This window comes from Armigeres subalbatus, chromosome 3 (assembly GCF_024139115.2).
Source record: "Armigeres subalbatus isolate Guangzhou_Male chromosome 3, GZ_Asu_2, whole genome shotgun sequence".
Lineage (NCBI taxonomy): Eukaryota > Metazoa > Arthropoda > Insecta > Diptera > Culicidae > Armigeres > Armigeres subalbatus.
Genome location: NC_085141.1, coordinates 172,838,542 through 172,850,847, shown reverse-complemented (window position 1 = coordinate 172,850,847; position 12,306 = coordinate 172,838,542). Strand labels below are relative to the sequence as shown.

At 38.4% G+C, this 12,306-nt stretch overlaps 1 protein-coding gene across 2 annotated transcripts in view; it reads right to left on the bottom strand.

Annotated features, from left to right (window-relative positions):
- Positions 1 to 12,306, bottom strand: part of LOC134219277 (TBC1 domain family member 4) — a 127,388-nt gene that overhangs the window by 81,827 nt on the left and 33,255 nt on the right. For both annotated transcript variants that reach the window (XM_062697996.1, XM_062697999.1), the window contains exons 2-3: positions 5,241 to 5,338; positions 4,940 to 5,144 (exon numbers count right to left, since the gene is read on the bottom strand). In XM_062697996.1, coding sequence (XP_062553980.1) covers positions 4,940 to 5,144; positions 5,241 to 5,338 — 303 coding nt within the window. The remainder of the gene's footprint in view (positions 1 to 4,939; positions 5,145 to 5,240; positions 5,339 to 12,306) is intronic.

The following is a 12,306-nucleotide window of genomic DNA, read 5'->3' as shown; positions in this document are numbered from 1 at the left end:
CTTACTCGCGTGCTAGCCATCCGAAAGATGCTCTCTGACGATCCACAACTCGAGCACGACACTTCACTGCACCTTCAATGAGGTTAAATACCCGGATGTACAGTGGAAATACCTCAAACCTAAATCCCAACCCCACCCGTCCTGAAATGATGAAATCCTACCTTGAGCCGCCAAGAGTATCTCTATATGTCTATTTCTCATTATTGAATAATTCTCGGCTCCGTTAAGTGTTATACACGCCTGAGCCTGTCAAATCAAAATAATTTTACCCAAGTGTTCCTAAATAGGTTCAATTCTGTTCTGCAGCGGTCGGCATTTCTTAATCAAAAAATATCATTGGGAGATATGACGTCAAATATTATTTTCATGTAATTGTCTTGATCTACACAAGCACACACCATAACAGAAAATAAAAATATTTTTGAGAGTTCAATTATCCCGATGATGCGTATCATTCCAATTCTCCCCACAAGTGACACAAAAATCAACGAGAATAAAGAACACACATGCCCCTGCCACTGACGACAGAAGAAGGAAAACGTGAGCCGCAATCGCGAAAAACTGTGGTCGATGGGTGGAAAATCGTTTCAGTTAGAAGCCGTCAGCGTCGCCAAAGTCAATGGTGCTATGGTGAGTGAAAAAGTGGAACATGTAAAAGTGTTTGTTTTACTCCCGAGAGTAGCCCCGATTTTGCGTGTCATTGATGGTGCAAGTAGTCTCCTCCCCCATGCATGTTTATTTCGGACCAGGCAAACAGAATAAGCGATCGGAATACTTCAGTACACAGCACACCGACAGACGAATGACGTTAATAACAGCTGAGTAAAAAATATTATCAACGAGTTGTAGGGCCTATATGTTGGTTTTAAATTAATAACGTGCAAAAGTCAATTGATTGTTTCTTGAAACGGCCGGTACTATTACTATTTCCATTCATTGCTTCAAACTAATGATGGCATTTTTACTATTTTCATCTAAGTTGAAATACCTATCTGAAATTGTGAAGTTGAAATTAGCTTATTTATTTGATCATATGAAGGGAAGCAAGGACCTCGCGTGTTTGTTTGTGAATATTGAAGAATATTTAAGAACAAACGTGTTTTGTTTGTTGACCCAACAAACTAGATGCTAGTTTTTTAACAGAAGAAGACTATTTTTGGTTGAATAATCGAGCTATCATCTTCCAATATTTGTTGGGAATGCAGGGAGTTGAGATTTTTACTGTTGTATACCACCTATATGATAAAAAGGCTTTTCTCTGGTACAGCTAGTTTATTTGAAAATTACAGATGCGTTTCACCAGTCACGTTTCAGTTTTTAACAGTAATCATACACATATCACCAGATGGAGACGTATGGAAACTACGCGATGGAGACGCATGGTACTACCAGATTTCAGTTCTACATTCGAAATCAATAAATTAAAAAAAACTTTCTCATTATACTCCGATTGGGCTATACGAAATGGTGAGTTGACTACCAGGAAAGGGCGCTCTGGTCCTCACAAGTTCCAATACTCACGCTTCCACAGGTCTGATAATGACAATCGACAGCCAGAGGGTTGCGTACTTAGCTGGTAGTGTAGCCTGGGCAATGTTGTTCTTCTGGCATTAGCTAGAGTAAGGGAAAGCATCCTGTGGGGTCTGCCAAGGATGTGGTGGGGTTTGACAGTGGGCGCTGTTGAACTTTTATAAAAAGCCACGAGTATTCGCAAGCAGGTCCTATCAAAGCGACCGTGTGGTGCTCAAAGCGCACCTGCCTAGTCCTGGTGTTGGTTGGGTGGAAATTTAAACAAATTTGTCCCGACTGATAGGGCGTCTGTTCACCATGGAGGTGCAGTTCCAACAGTGTCTGCTCTGGCAACCATCGGCTAAGTATGAAATGGTATTCCCCGGAAGCTGTAGCGTAGAAGGCAGCCCCGTCCTGGTGGGTAGGAACCTTAAACCAACAACCTACTGATCCCAAAACATAATAAACCATTTGAGAAACCAACAATTATGATCAGATTCTTAAGTTTTCATTTATATATAAAGTAGAATGCGACATTGCAAAAAAAAACTGAAACATGTTGGAATTCTGAAGAGATTGAGATTTTGAAGAAGATATACAAGGGGTGAAGGGGTTAGGGACAAAAGGTCGAAAGGACAAAACGTCGAACGGGAGAAAATGTCGAAAGGACAAACCGTCGAACGGGACAAAAGGTCGAAAGATACAAAAGGTCGAAGGAGACAAAAGGTTGAAGTTCGAAATGGATGAAAAACTGAACGAGGATAATCAATCTCGCACAATACAAGTTTCTAAAAACAACAATCATTTTTATCTATTACAGAACTTCTTCTTCTTCTTCTTATCGGCATTACATCCCCACACTGGGACAGAGCCGCCTCGCAGCTTAGTGTTCATTCAGCACTTCCACAGTTATTAACTGCGAGGTTTCTAAGCCAAGTTACCATTTTTGCATTTGTATATCATGAGGCTAACATGATGATACTTTTATGCCCAGGGAAGTCGAGACAATTTCCAATCCGAAAATTGCCTAGACCGGCACCGGGAATCGAACCCAGCCACCCTCAGCATGGTCTTGCTTTGTAGCCGCGCGTCTTACCGCACGGCTAAGGAGGGCCCCATAAGGGCCCCTATTACAGAACTATCATCATAATATTGTTTCATTGCTTCTGCTTGAAGTTAAATACATTTCCAACTTGTTATCAACCTCTTCTTGATCGACCTTTTGTTTTTTCGACCTTTTGTCCTTTTAGACCTTTTGTCCCTTTCTACCTTTTGTCCCTTTCGACATTTTGTCCTTTCGACCTTATGTCCCTTTCGGCGTATTGTCTTTTCGACCTTTTGTCATTTCGACCTTTTATCTTTCGACCTATATGTGCACATATTCGACCGATATGTGCACATATCGCACGACCTTCCTTCTGCCAATCTCCTGTATGAAGCGTTAAATAACTATTGTTGTTTCACAGCCATTTTATCGCCTGAAATGTGGCTGGTTTTTAGCAAAATCTCAACAATAGTTACAGTGAAACAACAATAGTTACAATATAGTTATTAAAATTTTAATAAACATTAGTCAACGATTAGGTACTGAACTCATTGCATTGTCAGTATATATGAAACAATGTAAGGAGAAATATAAAATTTAATATTTTGTCGGAATTTAAGATTAATATATATTGAATTAATACACTGAAGTGCAAAGCATAGTTGTCCCATGTATTTTTAGGCGACAAAATTTTAACAGGTGTTATTATTTTCAGAAAAATATTATAACAAAATTTGTCATATATTTGGCGGTTAGTTGTTAAAATAACAAAAAAAAAATAAAATCCCTTTGGCTGTAAGACAATTGTAACAGAGGTTGATACCTTTATATCAACATTATAACAAACGTTGATATAATTATTCTGTACGAAATTCTACATCAAAGGTTGCCTACATTACGGATAAAAATCTGGTACGAATTTTATCAAAAATGTAGGCATTTAGGGGAAGAGACCCCAAAACGCCCCCCGAGGCAAAACGCCTTTTGTGGTTTCCCTCATATTTACCGTCATTAAGATGTCCGTAACAAAACTAGATCTAAAATTATGTAGGTTAGGCGAAAAAAGTTTCAAAATAGTGTAGGGGAAGAGGCCCCAAAACGCCCCCCCGATGCAAAACGCCTTTTGTGGTTTCCGTCATTAAGATGGCCGTAACAAAATTAGATCTAAAATTATGTAGGTTAGGCGAAAAAAGTTTAAAAATAGTGTATGAGAGAAGGTCGGAAAACCGAAAATTTCCACATTTTGAAGAAACATCTAACATTTTGGCGAGGCAAAACGCCCTAGTGGCGCTAACTTACAATGTACTTGCGTCTCCACGCATTATCCATACCAGAATGCTGATTCGCCGACGCATGGTATTTTGTTCCCTAGTAGGCGTTTTGTCCCATGAGTTTTCCGGCAACAGAATATCACCACTTTTTTGAAATGTGAATATTATCAATATGATTGAGATTTTTGACAATTTATGAATGGCATCAACTAGCTATCTTGTTTAACTGTTGCATAATGTATAAATACCCATGAATAACGTTACAAATGAGACAATAGCAGTGTTTGCTTAGCTAGGGCATTTTGCTCCCCCCCCCCTTTCCCCTATGAGAAGGTCGGAAAACCGAAAATTTCCACATTTTGAAGAAACATCTAACATTTCACACACTTTACAATAATTGGAAAGTTTCCTACGATTCAGTGACATCAGGTTTGTTCCAACACGCAATCGTAGCATAAGGAAGCAACTTTGATTTCCCCTGGAGAATTGTACTACACTATGATGGTAGTTTTACGGTAAAATTCTATATACGTGTTTGGAGCATGTTTTGATTGCCATGACGCGACGTAGCCAACTAAGGCTCGATGCCCACGTAACGTCTTTTCAACGCTGCGTGCACGTGGCATAAAAAAGACAAGGGCGTGCACCGGGAAAAAGCGGTAACGCAACGTCACCGCACCGATGTACATCTGCGTTATTTCAACGCTGCATGCACGTGGTGTTGAAAAACCGCTATTTGGGCATCGTAAAACGATGGATTGTAATTACCATCTACGTCTTCTCTTTGATGGCATTATAGCTAACAACAAACAAATCACCCATTTGCGTTTGTATAACTTGAGACTAACACGATGACACTCAGGATATAAAAAAAATCGAAATTGAAAATTTCTTAGACCGGCTTGGAGTCTAACCCAATCACTTTCAGCGTGGTTTAACAAGAAATGTCATCAATATAACTCGATTCCATGTTATAAAATCATAGTCTGAATATAATGAAACGGTATGGTTTTCATAGTTCGTATAAAACACCAACTGACGTTAATTAACAGTCGACAGTACAATCAAGCGCATTTGAATTGAAAACTTTTTAATTACATTCTCTCACACTCACCTGCTCGTATTTTTCGCACTCATATAGATGAATATGCAGCAGTGGGTCCTGTGGTGTTTTCAGTAAGTAGATCAAACCATGCTCCGGCCCGTAGAGTTCTGCTACGTTATCGTTCCCAATAGTGATTGGCAACGGACGGGCGCTGTTGGATTTCGGTATCAGGAAGTCAGAATTTTTCTTCCCCTTTTCCTGTTTAACGATTACTCTGTAAAGGTGGATAAGGTGCATATGATGCATGTTTACTCTGTGGAAGCTAATATTGGAGTTTGTTGGCGAATGAATGGGTGACGGTTATACGAACCTGCAATATCCGAGGATATATTTGAGCTGGTGCACAAATTGAAGCTCGAAGTCAGTGTTGTAGGCCTCGAGATGACCATTCTCAATACCGATAGACAACTGAAAAAAAAGAGATGTTGTGTTAATGCATTATTGACTATGATGTATAATGCAGTACGTCGTACAAAATAATATTGAGGTTCGTCGCTTGTTTTGTTTTCTCTAGTTAACCCTATCAAATCTCTGACGTATTGAGTTTTATTTAAAAATGTTATAAAATTATTGCTCAAAGCACTTATGTGGGGCATGATTTTAGGGTTTTTGCTCATACTTCTTCTTCTTCTTCTTCTTCAATGGCTCTTCCTTCCAACTGGAACTTGGCCTGCTTTTCAACTTAGTATTCTATTAGCATTTTCCAGCATTTCATCAATTATTATTTGGAACAGATTGAACAAAAATATAACTCAACGTGGTGAAAAGTGGTGAATAACAGCTAAAATAAAATCTGATTACGTTATTGAAAAAAAAAACAATGTTATCACTGGTTTTGAACAAATTGGCACCAAATCTTTCGATATCTTCGGTACAGATTAGGGGAAAAGACGGCTTTGGCAGGTTTTGTTCTATTATTGGCAGGGGGGTTTTTGTCGACCGAATTTTATGAAATTTGGCCACAATATTCTTTGATGTGCAAAGAATGTTTAGGCAAAATTTGAGCATAATCAGTCATAAAAAAACCCTGACAATAATAGAACAAAACCTGCCAAAGCCGTCATTCCCCCAATTAGTTTTCGGAAAAAACTCAATACGCTGGGGCACTTCTAGTGCAAAAACTGTAAGCAGTACTCCATAATTGCTCTTCGAAGTGCGTGTACATACGTAGTTTTTGAAACAAACGAAAAAAACCCAGATTAATCCACCTAGCGGTGATAGTGCCTTTCTCGTTTCTTGTGAGTGAGTAATTTCTTCGCACTTTTGGTATGAAAAAAAGTATTTTGGCCATAACTTCTGAGCCCATAGTCCGATCCGGCCAATTTTTAATAGGAAACAATGGGACATGATTCTGCGTCGAATGTTGCGAGTAAATCGGCCGAGAGTAAGTGCCTAAATAGAGAAAAAGAATTTTTCTTGTAAAAACTGGCCATAACTCCGAAGCCCATAGTTCGACTGGGCCGGTTTTCGATACGAAACAATGGGACAAGATTCCGCGTCGAATGCAACTTGTTGCGAGCAAATCGGTTGAGGATAAATGCCTAAGAAATGAAATGGTTAAGGATAAGTGCCTGAAAAATCAGTGAGTTTATTTTGCACACACACAGACATCACTTTAATTCGTCGAGCTGAGTCGATCGGTATATAACACTAAGGCTCTACGGGCTTCCTATAAAAAGATCGTTTTTGAAGCGAACATATAGCCTTTAAGTAGGGGAAGGTGGGTAGACTTGATCCCCGAGGAGACTTGATCACCCCCTGTTTTATCGAGAACTAAAGTAGTTTTGTTCTAGCGTATTTTTTAGTATAGATCCTCTAGAAAAATGACTTTTATGTGGTGAGTTATTTTTTGGGTTGACAACCTTATTTATTCTGCAGGGCGGTTTGTATGTTTTGACCATTCTAAAAAAAAAATTTTATTTGCTTCGCATAACAATGACCAAATGCTTTCGTTTTTTTCACAGCACAAAGCCATAAATATGCTTAATGATGTGTACTGGTGGAAATGTCAACATTCCATCAAAGTTTTAGGATATTTGGATTTGAAGTTATTGCCTCAATATGGGGAAATTTGATCCCCCATTAGTCACCCATACACAAATTTTGCGAAAAAATTCAAAAAAATATATATCTGTTCTTTGGCTTCTGATTTTTTTTGTAGATTTGACAGATTTGATGAAGGGTTGGCAGGAAAAATGATTTATTGGGTAGATATCATAGAAAGAGGATCAAGTCTCCCCAAATTTAAAAATAACATGTGCTGTCGAATTCAATAACAAAAATCGTTCATATACGCACAGCAATTCGAAAATTGCGCGTGTTTTGAAGGAAAAATATTTAAAAAATCTGAGGGCACCTTTCTAATTTTAACAAAGCAAGCTCTTGGAGAGGGATTAATTTCCCCCGAATATTTTAAAAGTAGACTTTTGACAGCACTCTAAAAAATCGATTATGTATCAATAACAACAATATTTTAAGGACTGTCAGTAAGGTTAAATACTATATTTCTTAGAGAGTCAGTGTGGAAATCGCGTATGTTTATTTATTTTTGGCTGTGATACATCGGAAATCAGAAAAGGGGATCAAGTCTACCCAGTCTCCACTATACTTTGTATACAAGAAAGGCTAAAAGAATTTTGGTCATAACTTCTAAGCCCATAGCCCAATTTTCAATAGGAAACAATGGGACAGGATTCTGCGTCGAATGCAACTTGTTGCGAGCAAATCGGTTGAGAATAAATTCCCAAATAGTGAACTAGACTTTTTAATGTGCTTTTTTATGAACAAAAGTGTTTTGGCCATAATTTCTAAGCACATAGTCCGATCGGGTCAATTTTCAATAAGAAACAATGGGAAAGAATTCTGCGTCGAATGCAACTGCGAGCAAATCGGTTGAGGATAAGTGCCCAAAAAGTGAGCTAGACTTTTTAATGTGCTTTTATATGAACAAAAAATAATTTGGCCGTAACTTCTAAGCCCATAGTCCGATCGAGTCAATTTTTCAATAGAAAACAATTGGACAGGATTTTGCGTCGAATGCAGCTTGTTGCGAGCACATCGGTTGAGAATAAGTGCCTAAATAGTGAGCTTGACTTTTTAATGTGCTTTTATATGGAAAAAAAAATTTGGCCATAACTTCTAAGCCCATAGTCCGATCGGGTCAATTTTCAATAAGAAACAATGGGACAGGATTCTGCGTCGAATGCAAATCGGTTGAGGATAAGTGCCCAAAAAGTGAGCTAGACTTTTAAATGGGGTTTTATATGAAAACAAAATAATAATTTGGCCATAACTTCTAAGCCCATAGTCCAATCCAGTCAATTTTCAATAGGAAACAATGGGATAGGATTCTGCGTCGAATGCAACTTGTTGCGAGCAAATTGAGAATAAGTGCCCAAAAAGTGAGCTAGACTTTTTAATGTGCTTTTATATGAAAAAAAATAATTTGGCCGTAACTTCTAAGCCCATAGTCCGATCGAGTCAATTTTCAATAGAAAACAATTGGACAGGATTCTGCGTCGAATGCAGCTTGTTGCGAGCAAATCGGTTGAGAATAAGTGCCCAAATAGTGAGCTTGACTTTTTAATGTGCTTTTATATGAAAAAAAATAATTTGGCCATAACTTCTAAGCCCATAGTCCGATCGGGTCAATTTTCAATACGAAACAATGGGACAGGATTCTGCGTCGAATGCAACTTGTTGCGAGCAAATTGAGAATAAGTGCCCAAAAAGTGTTAATGTGCTTTTATATGAAAAATTTTTTTTGGCCATAACTTCTAAGCCCATAGCCCGATCGGGTCAATTTTCAATAGGAAACAATGAGACAGGATTCTGCGTCGAATGCAGATTGTTGCGAGCAAATCGGTTGAGAATAAGTGCCCAAATAGTGAGCTTGACTTTTTAATGTGCTTTTATATGAAAAAAAATTGGCCATAACTTCTAAGCCCATAGTCCGATCGGGTCAATTTTCAATAAGAAACAATGGGACAGGATTCTGCGTCGAATGCAAATCGGTTGAGGATAAGTGCCCAAAAAGTGAGCTAGACTTTTAAATGTGGTTTTATATGAAAACAAAATAATAATTTGGCCATAACTTCTAAGCCCATAGTCCAATCCAGTCAACTTTCAATAGGAAACAATGGGACAGGATTCTGCGTCGAATGCAACTTGTTGCGAGCAAATTGAGAATAAGTGCCCAAAAAGTGAGCTAGACTTTATAATGTGCTTTTATATGAAAATTTTTTTTTGGCCATAACTTCTAAGCCCATAGTCCGATCGGGTCAATTTTCAATAGGAAACAATGAGACAGGATTCTGCATCGAATGCAACTTGTTGCGACCAAATCGTTTGAGAATAAGTACCCAAAAAGTGAGCTAGACTTTTTAATGTGCTTTTTTATGAAAAAAAGTATTTTGGCCATAACTTCTAAGCCCATAGTTCGATCGGGTCAGTTTTCAATAGGAAACAATGGGACAGGATTCTGCGTCGAATGCAACTTGTTGCGAGCAAATCGGTTGAGAATAAGTACCCAAAAAGTGAGCTAGACTTTTTAATGTGCTTTTTATGAAAAAAATCTGTTGGCCATAACTTCTAAGCCCATAGTCCGATCGGGTCAGTTTTCAATAGGAAACAATGGGACAGGATTCTGCGTCGAATGCAACTTGTTGCGAGCAAATCGGTTGAGAATAAGTACCCAAAAAGTGAGCTAGACTTTTTAATGTGCTTTTTTATGAAAAAAATCTGTTGGACATAACTTCTAAGCCCATAGTCCGATCGGGTCAGTTTTCGATAGGAAACAATGGGACAGGATTCTGCGTCGAATGCAACTTGTTGCGAGCAAATCGATTGAGAATAAGTGCCCAAAAAGTGAGCTAGACTTTTTAATGTGCTTTTTTATGAAAAAAAGTATTTTGGCCATAACTTCTAAGCCCATAGTTCGATCGGGTCAGTTTTCAATAGGAAACAATGGGACAGGATTCTGCGTCGAATGCAACTTGTTGCGAGCAAATCGGTTGAGGAGAAGTGCCCAAAAAGTGAGCTAGACTTTTTGCGCACACACACACATACACACACACATACACACACACAGACATCACTCCAATTCGTCGAGCTGAGTCGATCGGTATATAACACTATGGGTCTCCGGGCCTCCTATAAAAAGTTCGTTTTTGGAGCGAACATATAGCCACAGATAACAGATGTTGAGGCTGGCATCCCATACGTGTGTAAACATCCGCAACCGTTAATTTAAATGTATTTTAAATTGGGACCGCGTTTGGCAATCGATTGGAGATGGCGCAAGAATCATTGTTATTGAAAACGCAGCCCGATTGCGGCTGTCAAATGCATTGGCTGCGTTCGACGGTTGTAATTCAGCTGCATCCTTAGGTACTGCCGCAATCAGTTGAGTAGATGGCAGTAGTGGGCCAACGTATATCAATTCAAAAGTTTACACAGGATTTTCAATAAAATTTGTTCTAGCTCCAATGTCTGTTATCTGTGATATAGCCTTTACGTATACTTTGTATACGAGAAAGGCAAAAAGTATTTTGGCCATCACTTCTCAGCCCATAGTCCGTTCTGGCCAATTTTCAATAGGAAACAATGGGATAGGATTCTGCGTCGAATGAAACTTGTTGAGAGCAAATCGGTTGAGGATAAGTGCCCAAAAAGTGAGCTAGACTTTTTAATGTGCTTTTATATGAAAAAAAAGTATTTTGGCCATAACTTCCAAGCCCATAGTCCGATCGGGTCAATTTTCAATAGGAAACAATGGGATAGGATTCTGCGTCGAATGAAACTTGTTGAGAGCAAATCGGTTGAGGATAAGTGCCTAAAAAGTGAGCTAAACTTTTTGCGCACACACACACATACACACACACATACACACACACATACACACACACACATACACACACAGACATCACTCCAATTCGTCGAGCTGAATCGATTGGTATATAACACTATGGGTCTCCGGTCCTCGGATCAAAAGTTTGTTTTTGGAGCGAACATATAGCCTTTACGTATACTTTGTATACGAGAAAGGCAAAAATTCATACATTCCTGAACAAAAAAAAAGTTGTTTTTTTTTTCAGTATTTTTGGACGAGGATTCAGAATATATGGAATTCTAATTTTAGCTAAAAATGATACTTATGCAGCTTCTCAAACAAACGGTTCAATTGTATTAGCAACTACGAAAACAACCTGGCAATTTTGTGCAAAGCCGGGTACACACAGCTAGTTTTGCACAAAAACGTACTTTCCTTAAGAGACTATTTAAGAGAATTGATGAATTTTTTTAAAATTTTGTATACCAGCAAATATTTTGAATACCTACTCTTGGTAACATAGGGAAGGTCGTAACACTAAAATAATAAGCAGGTCAATAGTTCCCATGTTTGTTTCCATCAGAGCGTATTCCTGATTATGTGCCATATCATGCGACGCATCAAACACTCAGCGGAATACAGATTTCTGGGTTTTCAAATAAATAAATTTATATGATATGAAAATTTCATTGTATGCTTTTCTGGAAAAAAAATCTGGATTATTATAGAACATCAAGGATAGATTTTTGAAGCAATTCCTAAAGAAACGCAAATAGATTTTCCTAAAGATTTGGCCTAAAAACATACTAAGAAATCGTTTCTGTTATAGGAATATTTAAATCGTAATCTGGAACTATGAAAAGAATTTATAGTATATGAGTTACGGACGTAAATGCAACCAGAGTCAAATTGCTGGAACGGCAACTGTTAGCGTCCAACTCTAAGCTAGCCACATTGGACCGGACGTAACCGGAGACCAACACCTTGCACATTCCGCACCGGTGTTATTGGAGCCGCGACCCATGATTGATGGTTCTTGCCAGTATCAGCATAAAGTATTCCCCAGCTAGGTTCCATAATAATTAGTTAACAATAAAATTCATTCGTATTTCTTCACTCGAGCAGACAGGTCGATTGTTTAGTTTTTTTTAAAAACGTATCTCGAACGACCAAAAACATAAGTGGCGCAGTCGGTAGGATCCGGTAGTTTTCGGTTGTGATAAGTGTAAAGTGAAATCGCCCGCCAACTGGAAGAACGTGGGAATAACGTCACCGACAGGAGGCATCTTCGACGGATTATTGAAGATTCGAGACGATATCCAGCACTCATCAAGCGAAAGCCTGCGGATCAACTTAATCAACCTATCCCCCTCGCGACGGTTCATCGCGGAAAACTAACTGTAAGTAAACGAATCTATCAACAACATTATCGATTAATAGTGATAATAAGTGAAACAGTGAAAGTGAATTAACAATAAATCCCTAAAATCGTTAGATAAAATATTTGTGAATATTAAGTGAATGATTACAAGGAGAATGTCTGAGG